The 26,284-nt window shown below is 45.9% G+C and overlaps 1 protein-coding gene across 3 annotated transcripts in view; it reads left to right on the top strand.

Annotated features, from left to right (window-relative positions):
- Dscam (DS cell adhesion molecule) overlaps positions 1-26,284 on the top strand; it is a 593,021-nt gene that overhangs the window by 472,767 nt on the left and 93,970 nt on the right. For all 3 annotated transcript variants that reach the window (XR_013043895.1, XM_076549303.1, XM_015999884.3), the window contains exons 16-18: positions 9,024-9,094; positions 20,296-20,536; positions 22,149-22,295. Coding sequence is in view for 2 of the 3 variants with exons in the window: in XM_076549303.1 (XP_076405418.1) it covers positions 9,024-9,094; positions 20,296-20,536; positions 22,149-22,295 (459 nt within the window). In the remaining variant the exon portion in view is untranslated. The remainder of the gene's footprint in view (positions 1-9,023; positions 9,095-20,295; positions 20,537-22,148; positions 22,296-26,284) is intronic.

Genomic DNA, 26,284 nt, shown 5'->3' with positions numbered 1-26,284 from the left:
ACTCTCAAAGAAATAAGTTTGTATGTGTGGTTGGTACAGTACCCTTTTCTCCCATCCAAGTACTAACCAGGTCTGATTCTGCTTAGCTTCCAAGATCAGTCAAGACTGGGTGTGTTCAAGGCCATAAACCAGTGCCTGTTTCTTATTACAGGAAGACATCCAATCTTGAAAATGGTTTTTAAGGGTGGGTGCCAGGACGCCTTCCTGTTTGATCCTTGGACTCTGTCTTCGTGTCTTCTTATCTGTAAAATAGGCATACATCTAGTGCCCTTTCCTCTTTGTGCAGATATACCTGACCACTGGAAAACCAAATTCCAAGCTCTGGAAGTACTTTGATCTCCTCAGAAATAACTGAAAACTGAGTGTTGACATGTATTTCAGTAAAAACAGAATCATATTAAAATGTTTACCTACCCTGTCCCTAACTTCCTGGAGTTACAGTATACTGGCTATTCAAAGGATAAGTTTCCCACATTCTTCAACCCGAAGTGTAACTTTCAGCCACATGCTCAGTGTCCTCCTGTCCTCTCACACCCTGTCTCTCCCTCTATCCAGCAGCATCTCCTGCAGCTGCTCCCCTGATGGCCATTGCTAGCACTGGTCTTGTTAAGGCTGTGTCCTTTCCTCTTCACCTCTGCAGCAGCCTCTGGTTGCCATGGCAGCATTTCTGCCTGCATCCAGGAGGCCAGGTGAACAGATCTGGCTGCCAATGTCTTTGCAGACAGAAACAGAGTCTGTGCCCTTTGGCTCCCTGACTAGGCTCTTGGATGTGACCTAGATGTTGGCTTGGGCAGCCCCACTTGGAATCTGATTTGACATTCAGATGAGCAAGAAAGAGAACAGATGCCGGGCGTTGGTGGCGCATGCCTTTAATCCCAGCACTCGGGAGGCAGAGCCAGGTGGATCTCTGTGAGTTCGAGGCCAGCCTGGGCTACCAAGTGAGTTCCAGGAAAGGCGCAAAGCTACACAGAGAAACCCTGTCTCGAAAAACCAAAATAAATAAAGAAAGAAAGAAAGAAAGAGAACAGACTAGCAGCTAGGCTTTGTCTTGGGGTAGGGTTTGCGTGACTAGAATCAGAAAGTCATTCTCCATGTGTGTGGGCATGTCCCTGTGCTGACCAAGGGACCCTCCTATGGACTGACTGCAGTGGCCACAGATGCTACAGACACCTCCTGGCAGTGATATTTAAAAGGCACGTTTTTCGGGAACTGCAGCCATCTGGGGAGACCTATCTGATGCTTTTCTGAAAATAAAGAGATTATTTGTCAAGCAGTGAACATTGCCTGGAAGCTACGGTGTTGTAGTGACCAAGTGTTGGGGATCTGAGGCCACTTATCACTTCACACCTGCAGAGGAGACATCTGTGAGGTGCTTAGCTCTAGGTATCTACCCCCTCAACCACTGTAAAGCTGCAAGAAGTGATTCCCAGCAGCCCTACTCTGGTCTCCCCTTTGACACTCTGCTAGGCATTGTACTCCCTTCCCACTCTCCTAAACCTTTTAAATCTTGGCTCCCCTTTTCTGTGCTTTTCCTAGAAGAGCCACGCCAGAGACACTTCCACCCTGTGAAGTAACTTTCCCAGTCTCTGGGTGGACTCAGAGTCCAAGTCTCACCATCTTAGATCATGGATCCTGATGGCAATCGCATATGAGGCTTATTATCACTTCTGCATGGACCCTGTGTCCAGAGCTGTGCTGTGACTCCCCCAACACTAGGAAGTATTTGCTATTTATATTCCAACCCTGTGTGTTCCATGTATGTGTGTGAGTGTGAGTGTGTGAGTATGAGTGTGTACTGAATATTTATACTCTTCAGAATGATCTTCAGCATGGTATAGAAGTGCAGTTTGTGTGTGTGTGTGTGTGTGTGGTGAGAAAATACATGTAGTGTTAGACCCATACCACACTGTAGCTGGAGTTTTCTCCAGTCCTGCCCAGCCCCATGGACCCCACAACCGCTTATAAAATAATGACTCAGAAGCTCATATTAATTAAACTGCTTGGCCATTAACTCAGGCCTACCACTGACTAGCTCTTACACTTAAACTCAGCCCATTTCTGTTGATCTATATGTTCCGTGGCTTTACCTGCTGCCTTTACATGATGTTCTCTGGACGGTAGGCTGGTGTCTCCTGATTCAGTCTTCCACTTCCCAGAATTCTCTTCTCTGCTTGTACTGTCTATCCTATACTTCCTGTCTGGCTACTGGCCAATCAGCATTTTATTTATCAATCAATCAGAGCAACATATATTCACAGCATACAGGACATCCCACAGCACTTATTGGTTGTAGTATTAAGGCAACTTCACGTAGTTAAAAGGGAGGTTTATTTTGTGGGGTAACTTACAAGTAAAGGGATAGGTTAGAGCGTCCGGGAAAGGTGAACCACAGTCCAGCAGTGTTCTCTGGAAAACTCCCCTCGGTCTACCTCCAGCATCCAGGATCCAGGAACCAAGAGCACTGGCACATCTGGATCTCAGATATTAAGGGGTCCTGTCTCAGCCCCACCTTGTAGGTTTGACAGTTACCGAAGCCTCGATGGGGATAGTACTTCCAGGTCAAAGCTGGAACAGCTACAACTACACCCACACTGAAGATTCTGAAGGGTTCTGGGGTCTGAATTCTGATATCCCCCAAATGCACCCAATCCCCATGTCCAGTAAGAGGTGAGGCCTTAAGGAGATGATAGAGCTGTGAGGGTGGTACCATTATGAGTAGAAGTAATCCCTAATAACAGACCCAAGAGAACTCCCTGCCCCTTCCACCATGTGAGAATGCAGTAAAAAGGCATGGTCTAGATGCTCAGTAAAATACAATCTTCTTAGTATTTACACCTCAGATTCTGGAAACTGTTTTCTGTACAAATTAATGTTCTGGTTCTTAGGAGACACTTGACTGAGTGTGTTCTTCTTGAAGTAGCTTGACTTTAAGAAGCTTAAAGAGCAGACTGAAATGAGAGATCCAGACAGAAAAGATAAAAAAGGCCAAGGGCAAAGCAAGGAGGCTGAGAGAACAAGAGGCAGGATGGAGTAAGACCCTCCCATCGCATCTCTGACTTCTCCCCTCCTATGTCCCAGGTCATAGCCTGCAAGAGGGGTCTAACCTCGGGAAGGCTCCATTTGGGGTCTTCCTATGCTCATGCTCTGAGTGAGGTGTCGCTATTTAAAATCTGGACGCTTATTTTCACCACCTATCCTCCAGACTGTTGGTCCTCTGCACCTGTCAGCTTTCAGCTGGCGTCCAGTGCGGTATTCCCTCTGATGGACCTGTCGTTGACAACAGTCCCTCCCTTCCTTAATTAAAGAATCAGCAACTTAACCAAGGAAGTCAAATTCCACCCATTAACCCAGTAACAAGAATAATATGATCTAAATATATTGTATTTGTGTATGAAATTGTCAAAGAGTATTTTCTTTTTATTAAAAAGAGGAAAATGTAACAGAGATTGCATAGGACCAAATCATCACCTTTTATGGAAGAGTTGGAAGGCTTTGGACTTACATGTTTGCCCCATGGGAAGCTGATTTTAGATCCCTGCAGTATCCATCACAAAGCTGCCTCAAGAAGGAATTGCTGTCATTTGCACAGCGCTCCTTCCTAATGTTGGAAACATCATTGCTTCCGAGCCTCAATTCTGGGTATTTTTTATGTGAAAGTGCCCACGTGAATAATCATACCACTTAAATACACTTGACCTCAGAAAGCAAGTATGTAGCAAAGATCACACCATTTAGCACACTCTTCTAGACTCCCCCGCAGTGCCCCCAAAAGGAGAAGTCAGAGTGAGTAGAGACGCTATCAGAGTTGACAAGATCAGCTCTTAATGGACCAGAAGTGCCTCCGACTTCCCGGGGCTCCGGGATACCTATTAGCTCTGTCAGCACCATGGCTGACCCTTGCCGGAGAACCACTTCCTGTTAGCAGTTGACCCCTGAAGGCCGTATGACACTGAGTGCCTGTGACCTAATGTAGGGTGGCTGATCCCTTCATCATCTTCATTATGAGTCCGTGTGGCAGTATAGAAGTTCAGTTACGCAGAAGTGCCTTGGATGTCACGTCATTTTCTCAGACTAGCAGAAGATGGACGGTTTTGGTTTCAGAGAGGTACAAGACAGCGTTGGCTTTCCTGTAGACCTGGCCTAAGTGAAGGGCCTGTGTGGTCCGGCCATGCCCTGTACACTACAGAGCCTTGAGATGTCTCCTTTTTTGGTTACCATTCTTTTCACTTTTAGTTGGGGGAGAACCTTAGCAACTAACCCTAGAGAAATCATCAATGTTCTTGTTGTTTCTTATACATAAGGAGGATCATCCTGATGCTAACTTCTTAGAATGCTCTGAAAATGTTCTAGGATATTCTAGAGTGTTCTTCCCCCTTTCTCTTCACTTTGTTCTTTGCCTAAATATCATCTCTATCAATCTTGTCCCAACCACCACATTAGGATTCCACTCATTGCTCATCCAGCATGCCCTCTCTCTCGTAATACTCTCCTTAAAGCAGCTGGTTACAGTCCAGCACACTGGAATCCTCTGGTTCGAGCTTGTGGTTTATTTTCAGCCCTCTTTCACATGCACAACAACAGTAGCCTGCATTTTTATTGCTTCATCTTAGGCCCCAGAACAATGTTTGGCACGTGATAGAACTGAACAAATAAATAGTTTAGATGGTGAGTTGTTAATCCATCAATAACTTTATATGAATCCAGTCTTTACTTTGCTTAAGAAGTTTGATTCTCACCTGTCGGTGGTGGCACACGCCTTTCCCAGCACTCAGGAGGCAGAGGCAGGCAGATCTCTGTGAGTTTGAGGCCAGCCTGATCTACAGAGTGAGATCCAGGACAGGCACCAAAACTACATGGATAAACCCTTTCTCAAAAAAAAAAAAAAAAAAAAGTTTGATTTTCATATTTTTACTGAGCAGTGTCTTGGCTACTTTCCCTACAAAAACAACTTGTTCTCGCACACAGAGGGAGATCTGTGTGTGAGGTCACGAAGTGGCTCCTGGGTCTTTTATTTGATCCCAATCCACTGTATAAAAGCTGTCATACATGCATACATTCCATTTTGGCCTACTACTCAGTTTCCCTTCTATCACATATGTGGGTGTAACTTTATATATCTATATAAAACCAAGGAAAGAGAAATAAACAATAAACAAAAACGTGATACTCGCCTTTCTGAGGCTGACTCAATACACCTAGTAAGATTGTCTCTGTTTGTATCTGTTTTCTACAAACAAAACAACTTTGTTTCTCTTTATGGCTGAACAAAGTCCCATTGTCTCTATGAAGCGCATTTTTTTTCTTCACTCCCCAATAAGACTGGATCTGCCTGCCACTTAGCTACTGAGAACAATGCTGAATGAATACATCAGTATCTCTAGTAGATGATCATCAACTCCTCAGCCAGGAAGGTAGAGACAGACATTTGGGAGGGAGACTAATCAGGAAGGTTCTCCCCCATTCAATAAACAAACTCAGGACTCTTGACTGTAGCTAGGAAATGGATGCCTGGGAGAGAGAATGTTCTGAGAGCCTGGAACCTCACTGTTCTTTGAGAGGCAATGGGCTGTCAGAAGCAGGAGGCTCATTGGACATGGAGTATCCAGCTCAGGAGGAACCTATGCAGACAAGCCAGTAGATGTGGCATGGCTGGGAGAGGAGAGCATGGCCAAGTCCTGTGCATTTGGCAGTCAGGTAGAGCTCTCCTCGATGTGTCTAGCCAAACGGAGTGGTTGAAAGCTGTCTTGCTGTGGACCTGATAAGAGTATTAGAAACCGTAAACAGTCTCTAATCCCTGCTGTCTTACAGACTGGCCAGTTTTTACTTCTGTAGGTGTGCAAAGATGATCGATTCTGGGAAATGGTGCTAATTTTCAATATTCACCTCCAGTTTCTGCCTACCCTAGAGAAACTGCTGTATATTCTAATATAAAAAGCACAAACAAATCAAGCTTCTCAGGGATAGAGAAATGGCTCAGCCGTTGAGTGCTTGCTGCTCTTGCAGAAGACCCAAGTACAGTTCTCAACACCTATGTTGTGTGGCTCACAACTTCCTGCAACTCCAGCTCTAAAGGATCTAACATCCTCTTCTGGACACCTGCACTCATATATATACACCCATACATATAGACATGCATGTGCGCGCATGCACATGCACACACACACACACACACACATTTAAAAATGTTTAAAACAAAACAATACCGAAAAAAGCCTTTATATGTTGCAGCTTCAATTTTGGAGCATGTAGACCAATTCTTAAGTAACAAATAATGCCAGCATGGCTTTTGAATTTAGTGCAATAAACAGGGTAACTTGTGAACTGCTCTCTGCCTTCATATCACCTCACTGAAGTTGCTTGTAATTGTGTAAGAACCTTTGAAGCTCAGTGAAATGGCTTTCTCATGGTGTTGCAGAAACAACAGTTAGTCCCCTTTGTAACCTTTAGTCCCCCTTCAAGAAAGGGGAATTTGAGAGAATAAGTGGGGACATTGTTAGAATTGACAAGCTCAATCCAAAATAGTTTTGCAAGGATGGTTTTGATGAAGTCTAGAGAGATGATGGTTCAACAATTAAGAGCACACATCGCTCTTGCAGAGGTCCCAAATTATCTCACAGCCTCAATGTCTGGTGACTCAAAGCCACCTTTGACTCTAGCTCCAGGGGATCGGTTGCCTCTGGCCTCTGTCGGCACTGCACTTATGTGCACACACCCACAAACAAACACACAATTAAAAACAGTAAAAATAAGTATCTTTTAAAAAAAAAAAAAAAAAAGCGTGATTCTAATGGAGGAGCCCCGTGCTTTTCCGTAACTGATGTGAGAAGATATCTATTCCATGGTTTTTTGTTTTGTTTTTTTTTTTTTTAATCAGGTCTGACATTGTTTCTCAGTATTTGAAGTATTTGATTTGCGGAAATCAGAAGCAGAGCTTTGGCAGTGAAGGGCCCAGTGGCCGGATGCTGAGAAGTAACTTTGATTCTAGGAGAACTTTTTTACAGGTAGATCAGAAAACCCAAGAGTCTGCAGTGCCCAGGTATGCAGTTGTGCCTGGACCTGTTGAGGAGAAGGAGGGGACTCTGTTTTCACATCTGCAGAGTGCTCTTCCCCTCCCAGGAAGGGACTCCCTCTGCACTCAGCTCCTGAGAGACCCTGGGAGACGAAAGGCATGCAAGACTTGGATGCTAGGGTCTGGTGGATTTGATGGAGGGAAATTAAAGTTCAAGGGCAAAGGATCAGAGCTGTGTAGAGCCTGTGAGCTTTGATTCTGCTAAGGCACTGGACATGAGAAAGACATAAATGAGCAGGAGACCATGAAGTAAAAGGGAGATGGTCTCTGTCCGGGGAGTGGTCAGTAACTAGGGTAGATGGGAGCTTCAGAGTGCTTTGGAGCCATGCCCCTTTTAAGTCACGATTGGTAAGATAATAGAAAGTAAGATATCTTTTGAGGCCAAACTACAGCAGGGTACCATGGTGAGGGGGCCCTGATGATGACAGAGAAAGCAGAGGGCAAGCTTGGCAGTGGACTGCATGGAAGGCATGCACAAGACTGGGAATGCAGTGTGAATTAGAAAAGCAGGCTATGGGCTGCAGGCCCTCCTTTCTGCAGTACTCAGACATGGAAGAACCCCCAGCTGCCCTCAGGTGCATAACACTAAATACCGTGAGCCCTCATCGTCTCTCCCTCCCACCAGCCCTGCCCTGTTGAACTCTGCTGTCCTTCCCCCATTGTGTGCAGCATGAGCATCCATCTCTGTCCTGCCTCTCTTTCGTGTTGTTTTATGAAACTGGGCTATGCAAGGCCATGTTCATGCAACTATGTTCTTTGAGGCCACCCGCCCCACCCTCCTTCTTCCCCACCCTCCCATCCATCCCATCTGTCTCTCAGACAGTTTTGTTTCTACTTTCGTGTCATCTATACAGACATGATTTTTATGCATCAATTTAAACTCTAGGACCCACAAATGAGAAAAACATGTAACTATTGTCTTTCTGAGATAGGATTCATTTGCTTAATGTGATCAACCCCAGTTGCATCTACTTCCTTGCTTTGTTTTCCATGTGGCTGAGTAGAATACCATTATGTGTCTAAATCACATTATCTTGATCCAGGTGTTGATTGACACTTAGGTTGGTTCCATAACTGAGCTATCGTGAATAGTCCTGCAGTAAACATGGGTGGACAAATGTCTCTATGATGTGGCAACTTGGTGTCTGCTGGGTAAACACCCAGGAGTGGGGTAGCTGGATCATATGGTAGGTCTGCTTTTAGCTTTATGAGGAACCACAAAACTGACTTACATAGCCTCTGGACTAGTTGACATTCCTGGCAGTGTGTATAGTGAGTGCTCCCTGTATCCTCATTTCTACCTCTGCAGAGTCTCTGCCTACCCATCTCCATCCAGTGACACTTTACCCTTCCTCACTGTCTCCAAGTATCCTAAAAGCTGTAACCAAGCAATCTACCTCTTCTTGGAGCTACATCCTCAGCTCATCCCTACCTGGCGTGTCCCTGGATCTGAGCTGCAGAGCACACTCCTTCCCATGGGCCACAGCAACTCCCTAAGCTCTTCCTGTGGGCCTGCAGCCTAAAGCACTTTCTTTACTCCTTGGATCCTAACGTGCAGCCTCGCCTGTCATTTAGAGTCATCCCTCAGAACCCCTGCATTCTGCAGGTTCACACTTCAGATGAGAAAGATTTTTAAAGATTGCATCTGAATTGTGAACACATAGACTTTTCTTCTGGCATTTTTCTGTAAGCAATACAGAACCACAGCTCTTGATATGGCCTTGACATTTGGTGTTCTGAGTCTCTTAAAATTGTTTTAAAGTACCATTTGGTGTTCTGAGTCTCCTAAAAATGTTTCAAAGTACACATAAGCATGGGCATATGTTACATATAAATTTTATACCATTTTGTGGATAACGTGACCATGGTTGGTCTTTTTCTGCCTGTTTCCTTACAAAAGAAAAGAATCTACCTCTGGTGTATATAACCTGCCTGTGTGTTTTGGTCCCTACAGCTCCTGATGGCCCACCTCAGGAAGTTCACCTGGAGCCTACATCATCTCAGAGCATCAGGGTTACCTGGAAGGTAAACTGAACCAACACATGTGTCTCTGACACTTTTCCTAGTGTGTGAACCCCATTATTCTTGTCATGATGCCAGGATACTAACACTTTATAAAAAGTTTTTTTTTCAAAATTATATTAATGGATATATATATTTCAATACAGCCATAGTTGCTTGATGACAAGAATTCATCCTGAGAAATATATCCTTGGGCAATTGTGTCATTGTGAAATTATCATAGAATGTATTCACACACGCTGGCTCTGACCCCTCTAAATACTCAAATCCTTGTCACAGTCATTATACATGTAGTTGGCCCATCATCAACTGAAACATTGCTCCATGGCATATGCCTGTTTGATGTGGTAGTTTGAATTCCTCTGTAGTAAATGAAACATCTCTAAAGAATGAAGTTGCCCTGGCTTACTTATTTTATCCTTAGAATTTTATCAAGGTCCCTAGGATCAGTCTCATGCAGATAGTGAGGTTGATACTTCTCGACTTGACTGAGCACTGTAATTTCATCACAGCAGAAAGTCTCTAAGTGCTTCTGAGGAGTAAAGTAGCACTGTGTAGTCCATGGTATTCGGTGGCAGGAAGGAGAGAGACCTTGCTGTGCATTAGCTGGCTGTCTCTTGAAAAGGTACCTGGGTTCCCTGCCCAAGGGCACAAACTTTGTCTCTCAGGCGGTGCCCGGGAGTGTGGTTGTAGATACAAACTAGTTGCTGCTTAGCCTGGTGTGGGCTGCCCAGTTGGGGAGCAGCAAGCCTGAACCAGCACAGGGCCTGCCTCCAAAGTACGTTTTGTCAGTAAAGGAGGTGGTGGTGTCTGTCTTCTGTGCACACTGGTCACAGACCAGTGCTTTGAGTGGCCACTGATTCACGGATACTCAAGTCCTGGCACTTACCTGTAGGTGAGACACATTGGAAATTAGCCACCTCCTTGGAAATGCACTTGGCAATGACTGTATGGGTCAAATGCTGTTTCACCTAGGGAACTGTTACTGGATCCATGCTTCTATGAAGTTCTACTGTTTCTGGTCTGTATTTGTCTCATAGCATGGCTTTCTCTTCTCTCACCTTTCCCTCCCCTCCCCTCCCCTCACTTCCCCTCCTCTCCCTTCCTTTTTCCCTTTCCTTTCCTTTCCTTTTTCCTTTCCTTTCCTTTCCTTTTTCCTTTCCTTTCCTTTCCTTTCCTTTCCTTTCCTTTCCTTTCCTTTCCTTTCCTTTCCTTTCCTTTCCTTTCCTTTCCTTCTCCCACTGGCCCTCTCATAAACTGATGAGCATGTGTAGCAGAAGTAGGCTTCCACTGTGGGGGTGCGCACCACCTCAGGTATTAACATGGGTTAATGCAGAGAGTCCCTGTGTGTCAGCTCTTTTAGCCTTGGCCAATGAGCTGTGTTTGCAGCAGACGGCATGACAGACCATGTGGCTTGGGAGTGTGACTGAGCTTTCCTCAGTCTTTGTGACCAGCCCACTCCTGTGAGCACCACACACTGTACAATAAAAGGCTCTCAGCATGCCCTAACCCTGTGCACATCTCAGGTGTGCTGCACACAGAAAGCTGGCTCAGTCTGCCCTGAATAGAGGCTGTGAAGTTTCAGCCAATTGTTCCATATATCTCTTTGCATTTGGCTACTGAAATGTGGCCTTGAGAGATTTTGAGAGGTCCTGTATGAAGAACGTGTCTGTCTGCAGAGCATCTACCTCTTGTAGCTAAAATTGGAAACTTCTAGGGCCCTGAACTGTGTCCTAACATAAAACACCACAGTGAAAGTCAGTGCATTACAGTTAAATTTTTTCCTAGAGCCAAAGGTATGAATGTGCTATGGGATGCACAGTACACCTGGCTCTCCTCACACCACTAGTTAGGTGTTGTGCAGGTGTACAGCCTTGCCTCCAGGCATCGTTGCCTGGCTCTTGGGCGAACAGGCAGGCATACTGGTGATCAACCCCACCGAGTGAGGTATGGCCACTGGAGACTCTGGCAGACTAGCTTATTGCTCCACCTGATGACATAAAAGACTTGAAAGGGCATTACTGTTTCAGGCAAGCTGTGGACCGATCTAAAGGGCATGCAGAGACAGTGTGTGCTATCAAACATGCCTCTCTGTGGTAGAAGAGTTCAGAACATGCATTTTGTTTAAGGAGCCTACAGAGGAGGAAGAAAGGGAGGGAAGTGGACAGATAGGGGGACATCATCAACCAAAGAGGAAGCCCCTGGGTCAGGGAATAGGCATGGATGTGTGTGGAATAGTGGGAACCTAAGATGAGGACTCACTCACCACCATGGCACAGCTGGTCAGGACTGAAAGATGTGCCCAGTCTAGGTAAGTGAGGAAGAGGAGGGAAGGGCTCTTGGTTTTGAGTAGGAAAACAGCCATTTTAGATTTGACATCCCTAAAATATAAAAACATACTAATGGTTTTTCAATTACGCTGGAGTTAGGTGTTACAATTTTAAATCATTGTCTCAGAAGTAGACCTTCTGCTGAATCTCTATTATCAAAATAAATTATCTACCTCTTTTTATTTTCATTATTTCTTTCACCAAAGGAAAGGGTCCGATCTGAAACTTTTCAGGTCTACTTGAGGCTGCCCATGACCTGAGGATGTGACCTATCCCATAGACACTTGAGGCCTCCAACCTCAGTCCCCATACTCCTACTCAGAGTAGGATCCCTTGCTCTCCAGTCCTCTCCACCCCCGTGATTCTTCCCTGTCATCAGCCACATGGTACCACGACACCTCTCCTGCCTAGTTATGGAATCTCTAGGTGACACTCAGTGAAGGCAGGTGAATCCCCAGTGTGGAATTGCCTGTGACATTCCCAACACACTCACTGCGTGGCCCATCTCCTGTGCATTTCCTCTGTGGCTTGGAGGGTGGAGGTGGGGGGGTGGGGGTGGGGCCGAGAGAGAGACATAGTGTGCCTTGTTCCTCATGTGGTGGATGAGTGAATGAGTGAGTAAAGAAATGAATCAGTGAGGGAAAGAGTAAACTAGTGAAAGAATGAATGAATGAGTGTGTTCATGAGTAGGTGGGTGAGTGTGTGAGTGCATGAGTAAGTGAATGAACTAGCGAGTGAGGGAGTGGGCGGGCAATGGTGAGTGAGTGGAGAGGCAAGAGCCCCTGTGAGGTGGAGTGAGGGAGCCTCTAGGCCATGTATTCATAGGCCAAGAGCCTCTGGAAAGCATCACAGGGTTCAGAGGCAGCTGTGGAGAGGACACCACCCTGTTCAGATGCAAACTGCAGAAGGGAACATGCAATGGATGAACTCGGACTTCGTTTGAATGCTGAGTCCAGAGCTGGACACCAGAGCTGTGCCACCTCGCACCCTTTCCCCTGTCACTCACTGAAAGGTGAAGGGTCACAAATCTGTGGTACATTTATAGGACCCAGCTGGCCGCAAGTCACAGCTGTGAGCACCCCAACCCCCCAGGCCCCCACCCCGGGAGAGCATCCAAGAGCCAGTCCTGCCTTGTGGTGCCTGTGTGAGGCAGGACGGATGTGCAGAAAGAACTGAGGTGGAAACACAAAGCAATGGCTTGGTGGAGATTGCAGCCGCGTGTCCTGTTGATGTAGAAATAAGTAACAGTGAGTTCCCTAGCTCTGCTCTGGCTGCCAGAGGGGAGAGGTTTGCCTGAGGATTACAGGCTTGCTTCTGATTCAAAATCAGAATGAACATTAAAAATGACTGAATAATGCCATTTATTTGATAGAATACTTCAAAATAATACTTAGGGTTTTTTTTTTCCAGAAAATTCTGTCTTAACCTATTTCCTGAAGCATTTTTCTTTCTCTGTCTCTGAGACCAAGAGTCTCACTGTGCAGCCTAGGCAAACCTTGAGCTCACTGTACAGCCCAGGCTGATCTGGGCCTTGTCATCCACAGCCTCAGTCCCCTGGGTGCTGTGATTAGGGGGGTGTGTGTGTGTGTGTGTGTGTGTGTGTGTGTGTGTGTGTGTCTTTGCCATAGTGACTCACAGTGAAAATATTCAGTACTGGAAATAATCACTCTAGATATCTCAAAAGGTTATGATTGAAAGCACAGAATATTTCAACTGTAAAAATTTTGCTTCAGATGAGAAATCTTTATAGAGTGTCTCCAAAATACAAACTTTCACATGTGGAGAGCAATTGTAAGCTGATGGCTCAGAATGGAACCTTGAGGAGTCGACCATTGTCTCCTCCTCCTCAGGATCAGATATCCTGGCTGAAATTTTATTTTTTAATAAGAATTTTCATGTAGAATTCTAAATGATTTCCATGAGAGTCTCAGTGAATTTCTATCATCAGAAGAACGGTTCCCACCCAGCCCATCTCCCTACCCCCAGTGACCTGTGCTAAGAGACAGTGTCGTCGTATCACAGGGCAAGCCTTCACACAAGGGCACAGCTCTGCCTGCCATTTCAAAACAAGCCTCCATACTGCAGGAGACAACATCATAAGGTTTAATAAACTGCAGACTCTTTGTGCCTCCTCCATTGAAGTCCTCACCAGGAAACTGAGGCACACTGGGAAAGTGGCTTGGGCAATTCTGGCCCTCCTTCCCTGGGGAATCTGGGCCTCTGTGGTTCCGAGCATTTACCCTCTGCTGGCACCATGCCAAACTCTCTCCCATCCTGTCACTTACTCTGGGCACTGAATACAGCCAGTGTGAATGAAGGATGATCCTCACATTAGAGAGACTTGTTCAGAATCTGAAAGCTGGTGGATGGGTGTCCAGCTGGGGACTGCCGTGTAGGTAACCCATGCCTACAAACCTTGATAAATACGAATTCCCTTTACTCTGCCTTCCAACACCATGGGCTAAATGTCACCTGGCAATGGGAAGCTAGAGAAGATATACAGTTTACATTTACCTACCAGCATTCTATTTCCAAAGTATAAACCTAGGTCAGCACTCCTCTTTCCTATGAAAGTTGAAATTAAAAAGTTGTCTTGAAATACATTTTGATTTTTTTCAGCCATTTGCTTAATCCTTAGGCTATGAAAGATTATGAATTTTCATTTGCTTTCATGAATCAATCCACTGGCTCTGGTTGGGGGTTATGGGTGCTTTATTTTAAAAAAATGTGTACAGTGTCTCACAGATATGTAAGGAATCGTCAATCCTTCTTGTATTAGCAAGTCTAACTTCTTCCCCTTCAACAAGACAAAAAAAGAAAAAGGAAAATGAAAAAAGAAACTGGCTTCAAAGCCTTCCTCATCTCCATGGAGTAGGATTGATTTTTCTGGACCCTCAAGGTGGACCCGAAAGTGTGTGCTCTGTGAGGGTTTACTCAGTAGGAGGGAAATTAGTATTTGTTAAAGAAATGTGTGAATCCCATGCCATCATTCAGTTTTATGTTTTAAAAAAGTCCGTATACCTGTCTTTTTGCATGAAAACCTTTGTACTCCACAGAAAGACCTGGGTCACACAAATTCACATTGCAGATTCTGTGTGCATTTAAGACAGGCACATCCCTTCAGGAACCATCTTGCTTATGCTCCGTTTGGAATGTGTTCTCTGCCGGGCTCCCTCCACCATCATCAGGCAAAGTCAGCTTAGGGAAGCCACTGGACAAGCCTGCCTCAAGGACCCCAGTCCCCTGCCCCAGAGCGAGAGCAGCACCCCAGCTCTTGGCAAACCTTCCAGCATAAGCGGGTGCCCTGCCTCAAGACGAAATAACGAAGATGTTTTATACTTAGCTATTAGATGATAGATTTGCCGTCATAAAATATAGTGCCATGCTTGTTTGCTCTGCCAGTAGCCATCCAGTCTCAGGATGGAAAGCTTATTTGTGTAAAAACAAGAGAAATCAAGTAGCCAGTCTTCCTTCACTTTGACAAAGAAAGGCAATGGAGAAAGAGGGAGCATCCTGCTACTTCAGTGGGTCCACACCTAAGCCACACCACTGCTCCGTACCTGTATGTTCTTCTGCTACCTTTCTGAGAGGAGAAACAGAGTGGCTCATCTGACGTATTTTTGAGGTTCTGTTCCCCTGTGACCTACCTTGTGCTGATGCCTGAAACCCCTCTAGTTTAGTCAAGGGCTGCTCGTTACCCAAGTAAAGACATGGTGGCAGGCAGTGACAGTTAGCCCTGTCTGTGAGTGGTTACTCAGGTGTGGGCAGCAGGCAATGGGCCCAGCCTGACTCTAGAGACCTCTGCTGCAGGCAAAAGGTCTTTCTATGCTTGGAATTTCTACCTTTGAGTGAGGATAAAAAGGGAACGCCTCAGGCTGGAGGATGACTCAGCATTTAACAGTCTGTGGCTCTCTCAGGGGACCTAAGTTCCCTTCTGGACACCCAACCTTGGCTCCTGTCCTCGAAATCCAGGATGCCCACAGATACCTCACTGCAGACTCACTCTGAGCTCCTGTATCCTGGGTCATCTGGGTTTTCTCCCCAGGGTGCGCTGGGTACCACTGCACATGACTGTTGAGTCACCTCTAGGCTCAGGTGAACTACTCCTTATCTGACAGGTCTTCTTGTCTCTTTTCTGGACAACTTTTCTCTTTTTCCCTTTTCCCTCTCGTGGTGCCCTGAGCTAGCCCTGTATTTTATGTGCCTCCCATGGTGCCGAGGCTATCCCTCAGCAGTGTAAGTCTCTTGCTAGGTGCTAATGGCCACATCCCTGTCAGGTTCCCTTAGGCCCAAAGCCTGTGTCCAGTAGGCACCCTGCCCGTGCTTGCCCAATCTGATGAAGCACTTTACTGCAGAGATGTTGTGCTTGTGGACATGGAGGAGGCGGGGCAGCTGCTCAGATGGGTGAGAAGCTACCACCCAGTAATGAAAGGGTAGGAGGACAGCGTGCATCTTAAGAGAACTTTCAGGAATCTAAAGGAAATTTTCAATTAGTTTTCCAAGAAACTCACTCCTCCAGCCACGGAAGAGGACCCCGTTCTCTAAAGGCTTCTTGTGGAGTGAGGGAGATGGAATAGATATCAGGAAGGCTTGCCCACGCAAGTCACTGGCATCTGTGGTGACCTCTGCCCCAGAGTATACGGTACCTTCAAAGGGATTCCAGGAAAGGTGAAGAGATGCCACTCACTTATGAAATCGCTGTGTTTAACACCAGGTTCCCAGTGCAAAGGGGCTCATCTGCAAGGCTCTTGAGCTTGGATGTGGAGTAGGAGCAAGCCCTCAGAGTTATTTTGCTTGTTCTGTTTTCAGGCACCCACTTTGCAAAGTGCTCTTTTAATGTGTTTTAGGAGAAGTAGTTGCCAGTGGGATTTCCCATAAACCTACAGGTTCCTCTTCATTAATGTGGTGGTTTGAGTAGGAATAGCCTCCTTAGGCTCCTGTATCTGAAGGCTGAGTCACCAGGGAGTGGCACTGTTTGAGAAGGATTAGGAGGTGTGGCCTTGTTGGAGTAGGTGTGGCCTTGTTGAAGGAAGTGTGTCATTGTGGGTGAGCTTTGAGGTTTCAAAAGCCCATGCAAGGCCCAGTCCTGGGCAGGAAAGGAAGATATATGTGAGCTCCCCTGCCCTCAGGAGGCCTGGCACTTAGCTCAGAGTCAACCCCTATAAAGCAGACATTCAGCGTATTCTTAGTGTAGCAGATGGTTCTCAGAGAGACTGTGCAGGAGAGTTGAAATGATGTTGCAGATGCTGGTAGAGATGAGCATCTGATGAGGCAGGGGCCACGGAGGTTTGGGTAGTTAGTGTTGCTAACAGTGACTGTGATGCTTCAGAGGCAGGGTGTCAGTGGTGTGTCTTGACCTCCCCTCCTGCAACATGATCCTCACTTTGCAGGACAGCTTTAACAGCTTTGTCTACAGGGGTAACCAGCAGTCCCATTAGGCACCTGTAAAGGAAGTACAGGCAGTAGCACTGAACTTGTCAAAAGCAGAGGAGAAGGAAGGACCGTGTTTCTGTCTCCTTGTGACAAATACATCCCCTTATGCTAAACCACTTCTAACAGAGTAATAGCAAGCATTCCTGCTCATTAATGGTCAACTCAAATGCAGGGCTTTAAAAATAAGACAGTCATCCACTGCTGGGGCTTGTGTCCCACAGATAAAATTAAAAACAGAGATGCAAGACTGCAAAGGAGCTTAACCGCATTTGTGGTTGAAAATAAGTTGCAAAATAATAATATATGTAAGTGTGGGAGAACAATGAACTAAAATCAAACATCAACATATGGGAGCATTGTTTTCAGAAACTGTGATGCAAAGAGGAGACTGTGGTCCTAATAACATTAAATGAGAAAAATAAGACCCAGAATTGTAGACTGTAGACAGAGGATACAGGAGGGAATGCCTCACCTTAGCCGAGAAAAACAAACCAGATCAAATGTGTACAGGGATGCTCACCTTGGACTCCTATAATAAAACAAAGTAAGTAATGTAATGATTCTAGGCAATATTTTGCAGAAATGTAAAGTGAGGAAAAAATACCCTTTATTCCAGAATAAGGACAGAAATGTGGATCCTCTAAGAAAATGTATTTTTAAATAAATTTCATTTTTCTTGGAATATTCCATATGTGTATACAACATATCTTGATCATGTCCACCCCTCACATCCTTCTCTAGCTCCCTCAGGACCCTCATCACATCTCCCTCTCAATTTTATGTCTTTCTTGTTCAACCTACTGAGTCCAGATAGTGCTGCTCACCTGCACATGGGTTTGGGGTTGGTTACTCAGTGGGGGCCATGGAGAACCTACCAGTGGCCACAACCCTAAAGAAAAGTGATTCCACCTTCCCCAGGAGCTGCCAGCGGCCCCTCAGCTAAGAGTGGGGCTCTGAAGCCCTTGCCCCATCTGTGTTGGAATTTTTAACTGGCTTGAACTTGTGCAGCAATGTTGCCTTCATTTTAAACCAAGTCTTATAAATAAGCAGAGCTGAGCAAGCGCTTGCTTATCTCCTAAGGAAACAAGATGCAATGCTTTCTAAACACAAAGAGAGGGACAGTGCTCTCATCTAATGCAAGCTTGATTAACCCTCCAAGGCTTGAGGAGTGATGGCCCAGCAAGACGCTCCCCTGGCTGCTTCCAGGAAGATTCTGAGTCAGTTGCTGTAGATAATAAGTTTCTTGTAGGCATTGGCTCCACTGTATACCTGGCTGTATAGCCCTCACGCTGTGATTTGGACTGGCTTTCTCTTGAAGCCTTACAGGGAGCCAGCTGAACAATTAGAGAGCATGCTTAATGGATATGAATATAATTTGCAAAAATTATCATTTATACTTGAGTCACTTATCTGATAATTACAAAAAAATCTACATGAAATAGAATAAATCTCTTTGTTGGTGAAATTGGCTTGCATATAATGATTTTTACAGGAAAACTAATTTTATTAACTAGCTAGAGGTTATACATGCAAGTTGACAGGTGTGGTGTAGTGATTTTGTTGGGCTCTGATTCTAAAGCACTAAAATCTTTAGGTGTTCTTGAAGATGAAATGAACAGCAAAGCCCATCAGAGTTGCAGGTGAAAGGCAAGTAGTGACCTCCTACATCAGGGTCTCGTCCTGGCCCTCTCTGAAATAGTAAATGACTAACATGGCTGGTCTCCAGCTGTGAGTCCACACACCCATGTGCACACAGCCAGGCAGATGAGGGCAGCAACCGCATCCCATGGAAACCACGCAGGAAGAAATTTGCTGTAAGAAGGCCCCATGAGCACATGCCGCTTTTGTGCATTCATTAAAAGTTTAAAATGTTTCAAATAAATGAAAAAAATGCTGTTCTCTGTGACACAGACTGCGCCCTGGAGCACCTGTTCCACTGGGGGAGAGCATGTCAGCCACACACAGTGTCTCCTGAGTTCAACCAGGCCGTCTCCCTACTCGGCACCTTTTGGTTCCCTTATTATGTGCACCTTTCTCCGTGTACTGCTGACTTGCAGAGACTTGCTCTGCCCTGGAACCCCACCCAGCCCCTCCCATCATGCCTCCCTGTTGTGCCTGTGGGCACCCTCTCCCTGGTCCTTCCTGCCAGCTTCTCCCACACATCCCCAACTCTACTTGCTGAGCCTAGGCCACCCTGACAAGGCCACCTGGCTTCAGTATCCATGAACCCTTTCTCACAGATCTCATTTACCACTTCCTCCTGGCCTTGACCTGGCAGCCATGCACTCAGCCTGTCACCATTCTCCAGAGCCCTTGTGTTTACTTTACTTCAGCATTGTTAGCGCTTTGGGGCTTCAGAAAGGTTTACACAACCTGAGAGATCTGGATTCATAGTTTGTAATTAACTTATAGAAGGTAAATTGGTAGAAGACAATAGATGATAGAGATAGATAGATAGGTAGGTAGGTAGGTAGGTAGGTAGATAGATAGATAGATAGATAGATAGATAGATAGATAGATAGATAGATAGATAGATAGATAGATAGATGGTAGATCTATTATGATAGATAATAGATGATAGGTTGATGGAAGATGATGGATGACAGATAGATAAAAAGATAGATGGATAGATAATGGTGATAGACAGAAAGATGATTGATAGACAGATAGGCAGATAGATAATAGATGATAGGAGGATATTAGAACACTAGATGATGAGCAGGAAAGACTGTCTCACAGTGAGATGGCTGGTATGTGTTCCAATATTATAAATGCAGAATGCCTTCCCATCAGTGAGTCAAGTTAACCACAGCAGCCTGTTAGTTAACCTAGGGCCTTGGAGCACAGACTCTGCAGTTTTAGATTTATTCTGCTGCCACTTAAATGTGGCTGGCATCCTGTGAAAACTGAGGGTCACAGAGTAAGCATTGCAGAAGGTGAAGGGGTCAGGCCAGATGTCATGCATGCAGGTGACAGAGGAGTGGCCAGGGAAGAAACACTCCTGGGGAAGTCACCCTGCCTGTGGCTTCGCATTGCATGGTTTCCATTACACCACACCTACCCCATTCAACTGCGACCTGACAATATTAAATAGAAAATTACAGAAATAAGCAGTGTGTAAGTTTAAATGACCTTTATGACAATGTATTGACCTAATTCTATTATATCTCTATTACTAGTTACAGTTGTTAATTTCCTACAGTGCCTGACTTAGGAATTATGCTCATCACAGGCTCACAGGGATCAACACAAAGGAAAAGCCGCCATGCAGTTAGGGTTAGGTGCAAGCCTGAGTTTCAGCCATGGGAGAGCTGTGCAGGAATTTGCGACTGCTTCACTTGCCCTTATTATTATCTGGCTTCATTTTTTCCCAAGTTGTTCTGCATGTCATGATTCTCCTGCCTTGATTTTCATGAGCATATTCTTCTCTTTCCTGCTTAGGCTCCCAAGAAACATTTACAAAACGGGATCATACGTGGGTACCAAATAGGCTACCGGGAGTACAGCACAGGAGGCAACTTCCAGTTCAACATTATCAGTATTGACACCACGGGAGACAGCGAGGTGTATACCCTGGACAACCTGAACAAGTTCACTCAGTACGGCCTGGTGGTGCAGGCCTGCAACCGAGCAGGCACAGGCCCTTCTTCTCAGGAGATAATCACCACCACCCTGGAGGACGGTAGGTCTGGGCATCCACAGTCTGTGCCCCGCAGTCCGGCTCCCTGTTGCTTGGCCTAAGTGCCTAACCCACCACATCAATTCACTCCTGGCCTGAATGGGTCTGCACTCAAAAACCCAAATGCATCCCTGAATCTTCCTCTGATTTTTTAAACACAAGAGTGGGCTTTGTTTAGATAAAACCAAAATTATCTCCATGTAGACAGCAGAAATATAATTTTCCAAGTCTTTCCCCAAAATCAGTGTCAAAGCTTTTGGAATATTTTCTGTATATTATTATAGTTTTATTTCTCTCTCTGTCTCTCTCTCTCTCTCTCTGTCTCTCTGTCTCTCTGTCTCTCTCTCTCTCTCTCTTTCTCTCTCTCTCTGTCTCTCTCTGTCTCTCTCTGTGTCTTGTCTCTGTCTCTGTCTCTGTCTCTCTCTCTCTCTCCCTCCCTCCCTCCCTCCCTCCCTCCCTCCCTCCCTCCCTCCCTCCCTCCCTCCCTCCCTCCCTCCCTCCCTCTCTCTCTCTCTCTCTCTCTCTCTCTCTCTCTCTCTCTCTCTCTCTCTCTCTCATGACTGCTTTCTACTTTCAAGCATTCTGAGGCCAGAGAAAAAGGTCCCAGGCTCTCTGAAGCAGATCCCATAGTGATCATGCGCCCCCTAGTGACCAGAATGAATTCATGCACACTTCCTCCAAGGCAGGGAAACAGCCCAACATGCTTGATGACAGAGACCCCTCCTGTCCAAAGGGCTCTCAGCTCATGGTAGTGTCAGCACATCGCCATTTAAAAGACTCTGCGAAATGAGCCATTTGATTGTAGACCAGAGAAGGCACGGAAGACCAGAATGTTCTGTCTACATACTCCACAGGAAGGGTTAGCTCTGTCTTTCCCTTTGTGCTTTGATGACTGACTTAGTTTCAGCTAATATTTAACACCCTCTCCTCACTCCAACATTTAAAGTTGACATAGAGTCAATATCTAAAATAATGTACAAGCTAGTGGACACCATGAATCCCAGCACCCGAGAGGCAGAAGCAGGCAGATCTCTGTGAGTTTGAGGCTAGCCTGGTCTACAGAGCAAGTTCCAGGCCAGCCAGAGTTGCATAGTGAGACCCTATCAATCCATGAGTCATAGCATATACTAGTAATTTTGTTTTCTCTCTTGCCTCTGATAAAACCTTATGCTCCTGAAAAGGAGACTTGGCCGATGAGGTAGGGCAGCTGTATGGTTGCATTTCTTCTCTCCCACATTTCCCAGGAGCCTGCTAATCCAGTGCTGTGTGCACTAAATATAAGTGAACGCAGTAGTGTGCCAGGCAGTGGGAGTGCAGAGCAATGCGCTCGCCATTAGGACTTGAAGTGCACTCAATTCAAGTCTGGGGTGAGTTCCTGAAAGTGGAGTTCCTGCGTAGGAAAGGGGAACTGCGACATCCTTCATGACAGCTGTGTAGCCTCAAGACCCTCAGCTGAGCTGCAGTGTTCCTGCTGGGAATGGCACTGCTTTCCCTTTCTTCGTGAGACGGTCCCCTTTGTGTTGCATGTTAGAATGGTGACTTAGCTGCCTATCCGATATTGCTTTGCTAATAGAACCACCTGCTGCTATCACAGGTTCTAATTATTTCATTTCAGTGCCCAGTTACCCTCCCGAAAATGTCCAAGCCATAGCAACATCGCCAGAGAGCATATCAATCTCCTGGTCCACACTGTCTAAGGAGGCCTTGAATGGGATTCTCCAGGGGTTCAGGGTCATCTACTGGGCCAACCTCATGGATGGAGGTAAGAGGACTCAGTGGGGATGGTGAGCATGTTCCCATGGGCTGCCTCACACAGACTGCAAATCCCCTTCCTAGAGTGAAATTGGGTTGTGGGGGGGACTTCTTCGCCAATGAACACCCCCCTCTTTGTTCAGCCACCTGACCCTTGAGCCTGTGTACACACATGCCTTTCAAAACGCAGCTCAAAGCAGACTAGAGAATGGCAGCTGGGGAAATCAGGCATTGTGGTATTTTCTAAATTGTGAGTGTCTGCGTCAAAACTGCAGGATCTTCAACCATAAATCTCTATCTGGAATGTTATACATAGCATGTGCCCTTAAATGTTGCTCCTTTGTTCTCCGAATAGATCCCAGCAAAGAAACATTAAGTTCCTATAGTAGAAGTATATGAGACCTCCAGGAAAATGCTAGAACACCTCAGAAAGCGTGTGATTGTCCCCATGAGGATTACATCCCAAAACCCCAGGTTTAGACAGTGCACATGTCTTTCCAAGGTCTCCACCATGCCTCCCTCTTCCTACCTCCCTTCTTGCCCCTTGCCTTCCTTCTTCCTGTCCCTCACTTCCTGTTCCCTTATTTTACCTCCCCTCTTTTCTTTCTGCCTCCGCTCTGCCGTGGAGCATCCTTCAGCTCCCCTGCCTGGATATAGACTGCATTTCTTGCCTTCCTCTGAGTTGGGCAAAGAGCTCAAGTGCCCGAGTCTGTAGTTCCTTAGCTCAGGACCACTGGGTCTGTCCTGCTTCGCAGGGTCCCATCTCCAAACAGTAGGGGACACACTGGGCCTCGCAGCTGCAGATGGCTCCCCTGTTGTCACAGATTCAGGAGTGAGGACACAATGGCAGATGCTGCCTTTTGCGGAGTCACTGCTGGTGTGTGACCCGCTACTGTGCCTGTTCTAAGGGATGTGTTTCCAGAACCGGCTGCCAGGCCTCGGTCCTTTTGGGGTGGACTCACTCTTCCCACACTACCCTGCACTGGGAAACAATCAAGAGAGACTCACCTGCCAGATCCACAGCAGACCGAACATCTCTTAGGCTGAACTTGTACACTGGGAGAGAGTAAGGCTTGCTCAGGGGGCTCTGGACTACTGAACAGGGGCAGGACACTAACGCATGTGGACCAAGCCAGCAGATTCTACACACTAAAGGGATCAGAAACAAAAGAGTTAACAACCAAAGTCTTCACACAAATAAAAGCTTTAAAAAACATAGTGTAGAGTAACAAGATGTTTGTAGTCATCCATTTTGATAATGTAGCATGGGAGACTGTTCTGTACACTGTGCAGTGCCTTTACATGTACCAAGCTTTAAAGTTTGAATGGTCGCACATCTTTAAATGCATTTCCTAAGGATGGTTCTTTCTACTCACAGAATCAGGGCCAAAGCGTGTGATTAGTGTCCATTACAGATATTCTACTCATGGCCTCCAAAAGCTAAGGAAGAAAACTTCAGAGATTAAAGCACTGCCTGAGGGCCACCTCCAAGAAATGCATTTTGGATCAGCAGGGCACTCCATGTGATCACTGTGGCTCTAACCACACTGTCCTGAATCCCACAGAACCTGAGGTGGAGTGACATGAGGAATGCCTGCCCTAACCAGACCTAGATGTGCATTTCACACAGGTGCATCATATATGAACACACCACATACAGCATACACATAACAAATATACCATAACACAACATACATATACATACCCCTCCCCATACATACCACATGTACCATAGACCATATATATGTGTGTGTATACATATATATAATAAATGTACATACACATTACTGCACACCACACAAACTATACACACCACACATAATCCCAACATATCATATATATACTATGTACACATACAGACCACACATACCACATATCACACACATATACTACACATACCAGACACACCACAATATGCACACAACACATACCATATACCACACACACATACCATATATGCCATACACACTACACATACCACACACTCCATTACTAAGCTCCCCTACAAAAACACACATCACATATGCCATACCCACATTACATGCTACACATACCATACACACCTACACACAGTGTAAACACTGCAGTTACTACACCGTGCCCACATCATAATCCAGCACAGGTGACATACCCTTTTCATAGGCATTACATGTGTACTGTGCACATGCTTTCCACATATTTTACATGTCCATCTCAAAGCTCTTGACATCTGACCCTCTGGCTGGGATGCTGAAGGACAATGTGTTGCTGTGACCCAGGCAGCCAAAACAAGCTACCTCTGGATAGCACATGCTTCTAGTCCCATCCGCTGTGTTTACCAAGTGTCCAGAACCCAGCGTCTGAGACTGGGTGTGGTGGACATAAGGCCGTTCAGCCTGAGTCCACAGCCCAGGCTCAGGGATCCTAGCCTTGTCTTGGCAAGGTCTTGCTTTCCTGTTCTTAGCTCCCTGCCTGTCAATGATGGGTGTGGAGTCATGAACCACTGAGCTGGTTGGTTTGTCCATCTTGTTCCTATGAGCAGTGCTGGTGCCTGAGAAAGATGGCCAGGCATGTCCCCGCCTCTGTTGAGACAGGAGATCAGGGACACAGCTCTCAACTTTTGGAACATATCAAAGGTGTGCCTCACTGTCCCCAGCTACCAGGCAGGTATCTGCTGGGCTCCTGCCTCTCACCTCAGTCCTCCCTTAGTAAGATGGCAGTCCCGTGGTGCCAACTGCCCTGCTCACAGCCACCTGGCCCTGGGCAAGCAGATCCGGGGCCTCCTTCTCCTGATTTGCCCCTGACTCTAGAAGTGACTGGCATCCATTTGAAACTCAGGGCTGTACAGTTGTGTAGACACTTACCACATCATTCCACTTGCTTTCAGTTGCCATGTGCCTTCTGCCTGAGGTGGAGGCATGGTGTTCCATCTCTGAATAGCACTCTTGGATCCCACTCAGGAAAGTAAGGCAAATTTAGCACATGCCAAGGTTCTCACACATCACCTGTCACTTCAGCAGTGACACAGAGAAGAGTTCACTCTAGGTAAAATGAGGAGTGTACTGAGCCACTCAGATCAGCTCCATTGCAAGTCTCATTTAAATATTTGTTCAGTCATGTTGAGGCAGCACAAACAGTCAGGAATGCTGAACAAATGCATCTTGAAATCCTGATACGCAGACCCTTTGAGAAAGTCCTCCATCTTCTGGCCAAACTGCTCACCTATCACCCCTCATAGTCAGTGCTTGTTTACCAAGATGCAGGTTTAGCTGTGGAAGCCAATTGAGTTCTGGGGGTCTTATGGATACCTAAGTGACTATAGTCAGTGGTGTAGGACAGAGCTGGAATTTGCCCATGGTGTACATCTTAGCTCAGATATTTGAGATTAACTTGGGTACCTAAAATCTGCATATGCTACAGTAGAATTTAAAAAATATAAATGGTGAGCCTGGGAGGTGGCTCAGTTGTTAAGGCACTCACCATACAAGTGTGAGGACCAGAATTTGGATCCCTGTAACCAATGTCATGTCAGATGGCATACTGGCCTTCCTGTAATTTCATTCTTAGAAGGCAGAAAAGGAGATCTCCAAGGCAATCTGGCAAGCAAGGCCAGGGATATCAGTGAGTTCTGGGTTTGACTGAGCAACCCTAACTCAGTGAATAAGATAGAGGCATGAACAAGGATGATTCCAAACATTAAAATATACATGTATGTGTGCACACCATAGAGGTGCAAAATATGTGTCTTGGTTTGCCTTTTATTGTTGAGATAAAACACATCGATGGAAAGCAACTTGGGGAGGAAAGGGTTTATTTCAGCTTACAGTTTATAGTCCACCATGAAGGGAAGTCAGGTCAGAACCTCAAGGCAGGAACACTGCTCACTGGCTTGTCCTTCATGGCTTGTTCAGCCTGCTTTCTTAGACACCAGGACCATCTGCCTGGGATGGCACCACCCACATTGACCATTAATCCAGTCATGTCCATAGGCTGATCTGATGAAGTAATTTTCTCAACTGA

The sequence above is a fragment of the Peromyscus maniculatus genome, chromosome 12 (genome assembly GCF_049852395.1).
Source record: "Peromyscus maniculatus bairdii isolate BWxNUB_F1_BW_parent chromosome 12, HU_Pman_BW_mat_3.1, whole genome shotgun sequence".
NCBI classification, from domain to species: Eukaryota; Metazoa; Chordata; class Mammalia; order Rodentia; family Cricetidae; genus Peromyscus; species Peromyscus maniculatus.
Note: the sequence above shows the minus strand (reverse complement) of the source record. Positions and strands in the feature narration are given on the sequence as shown.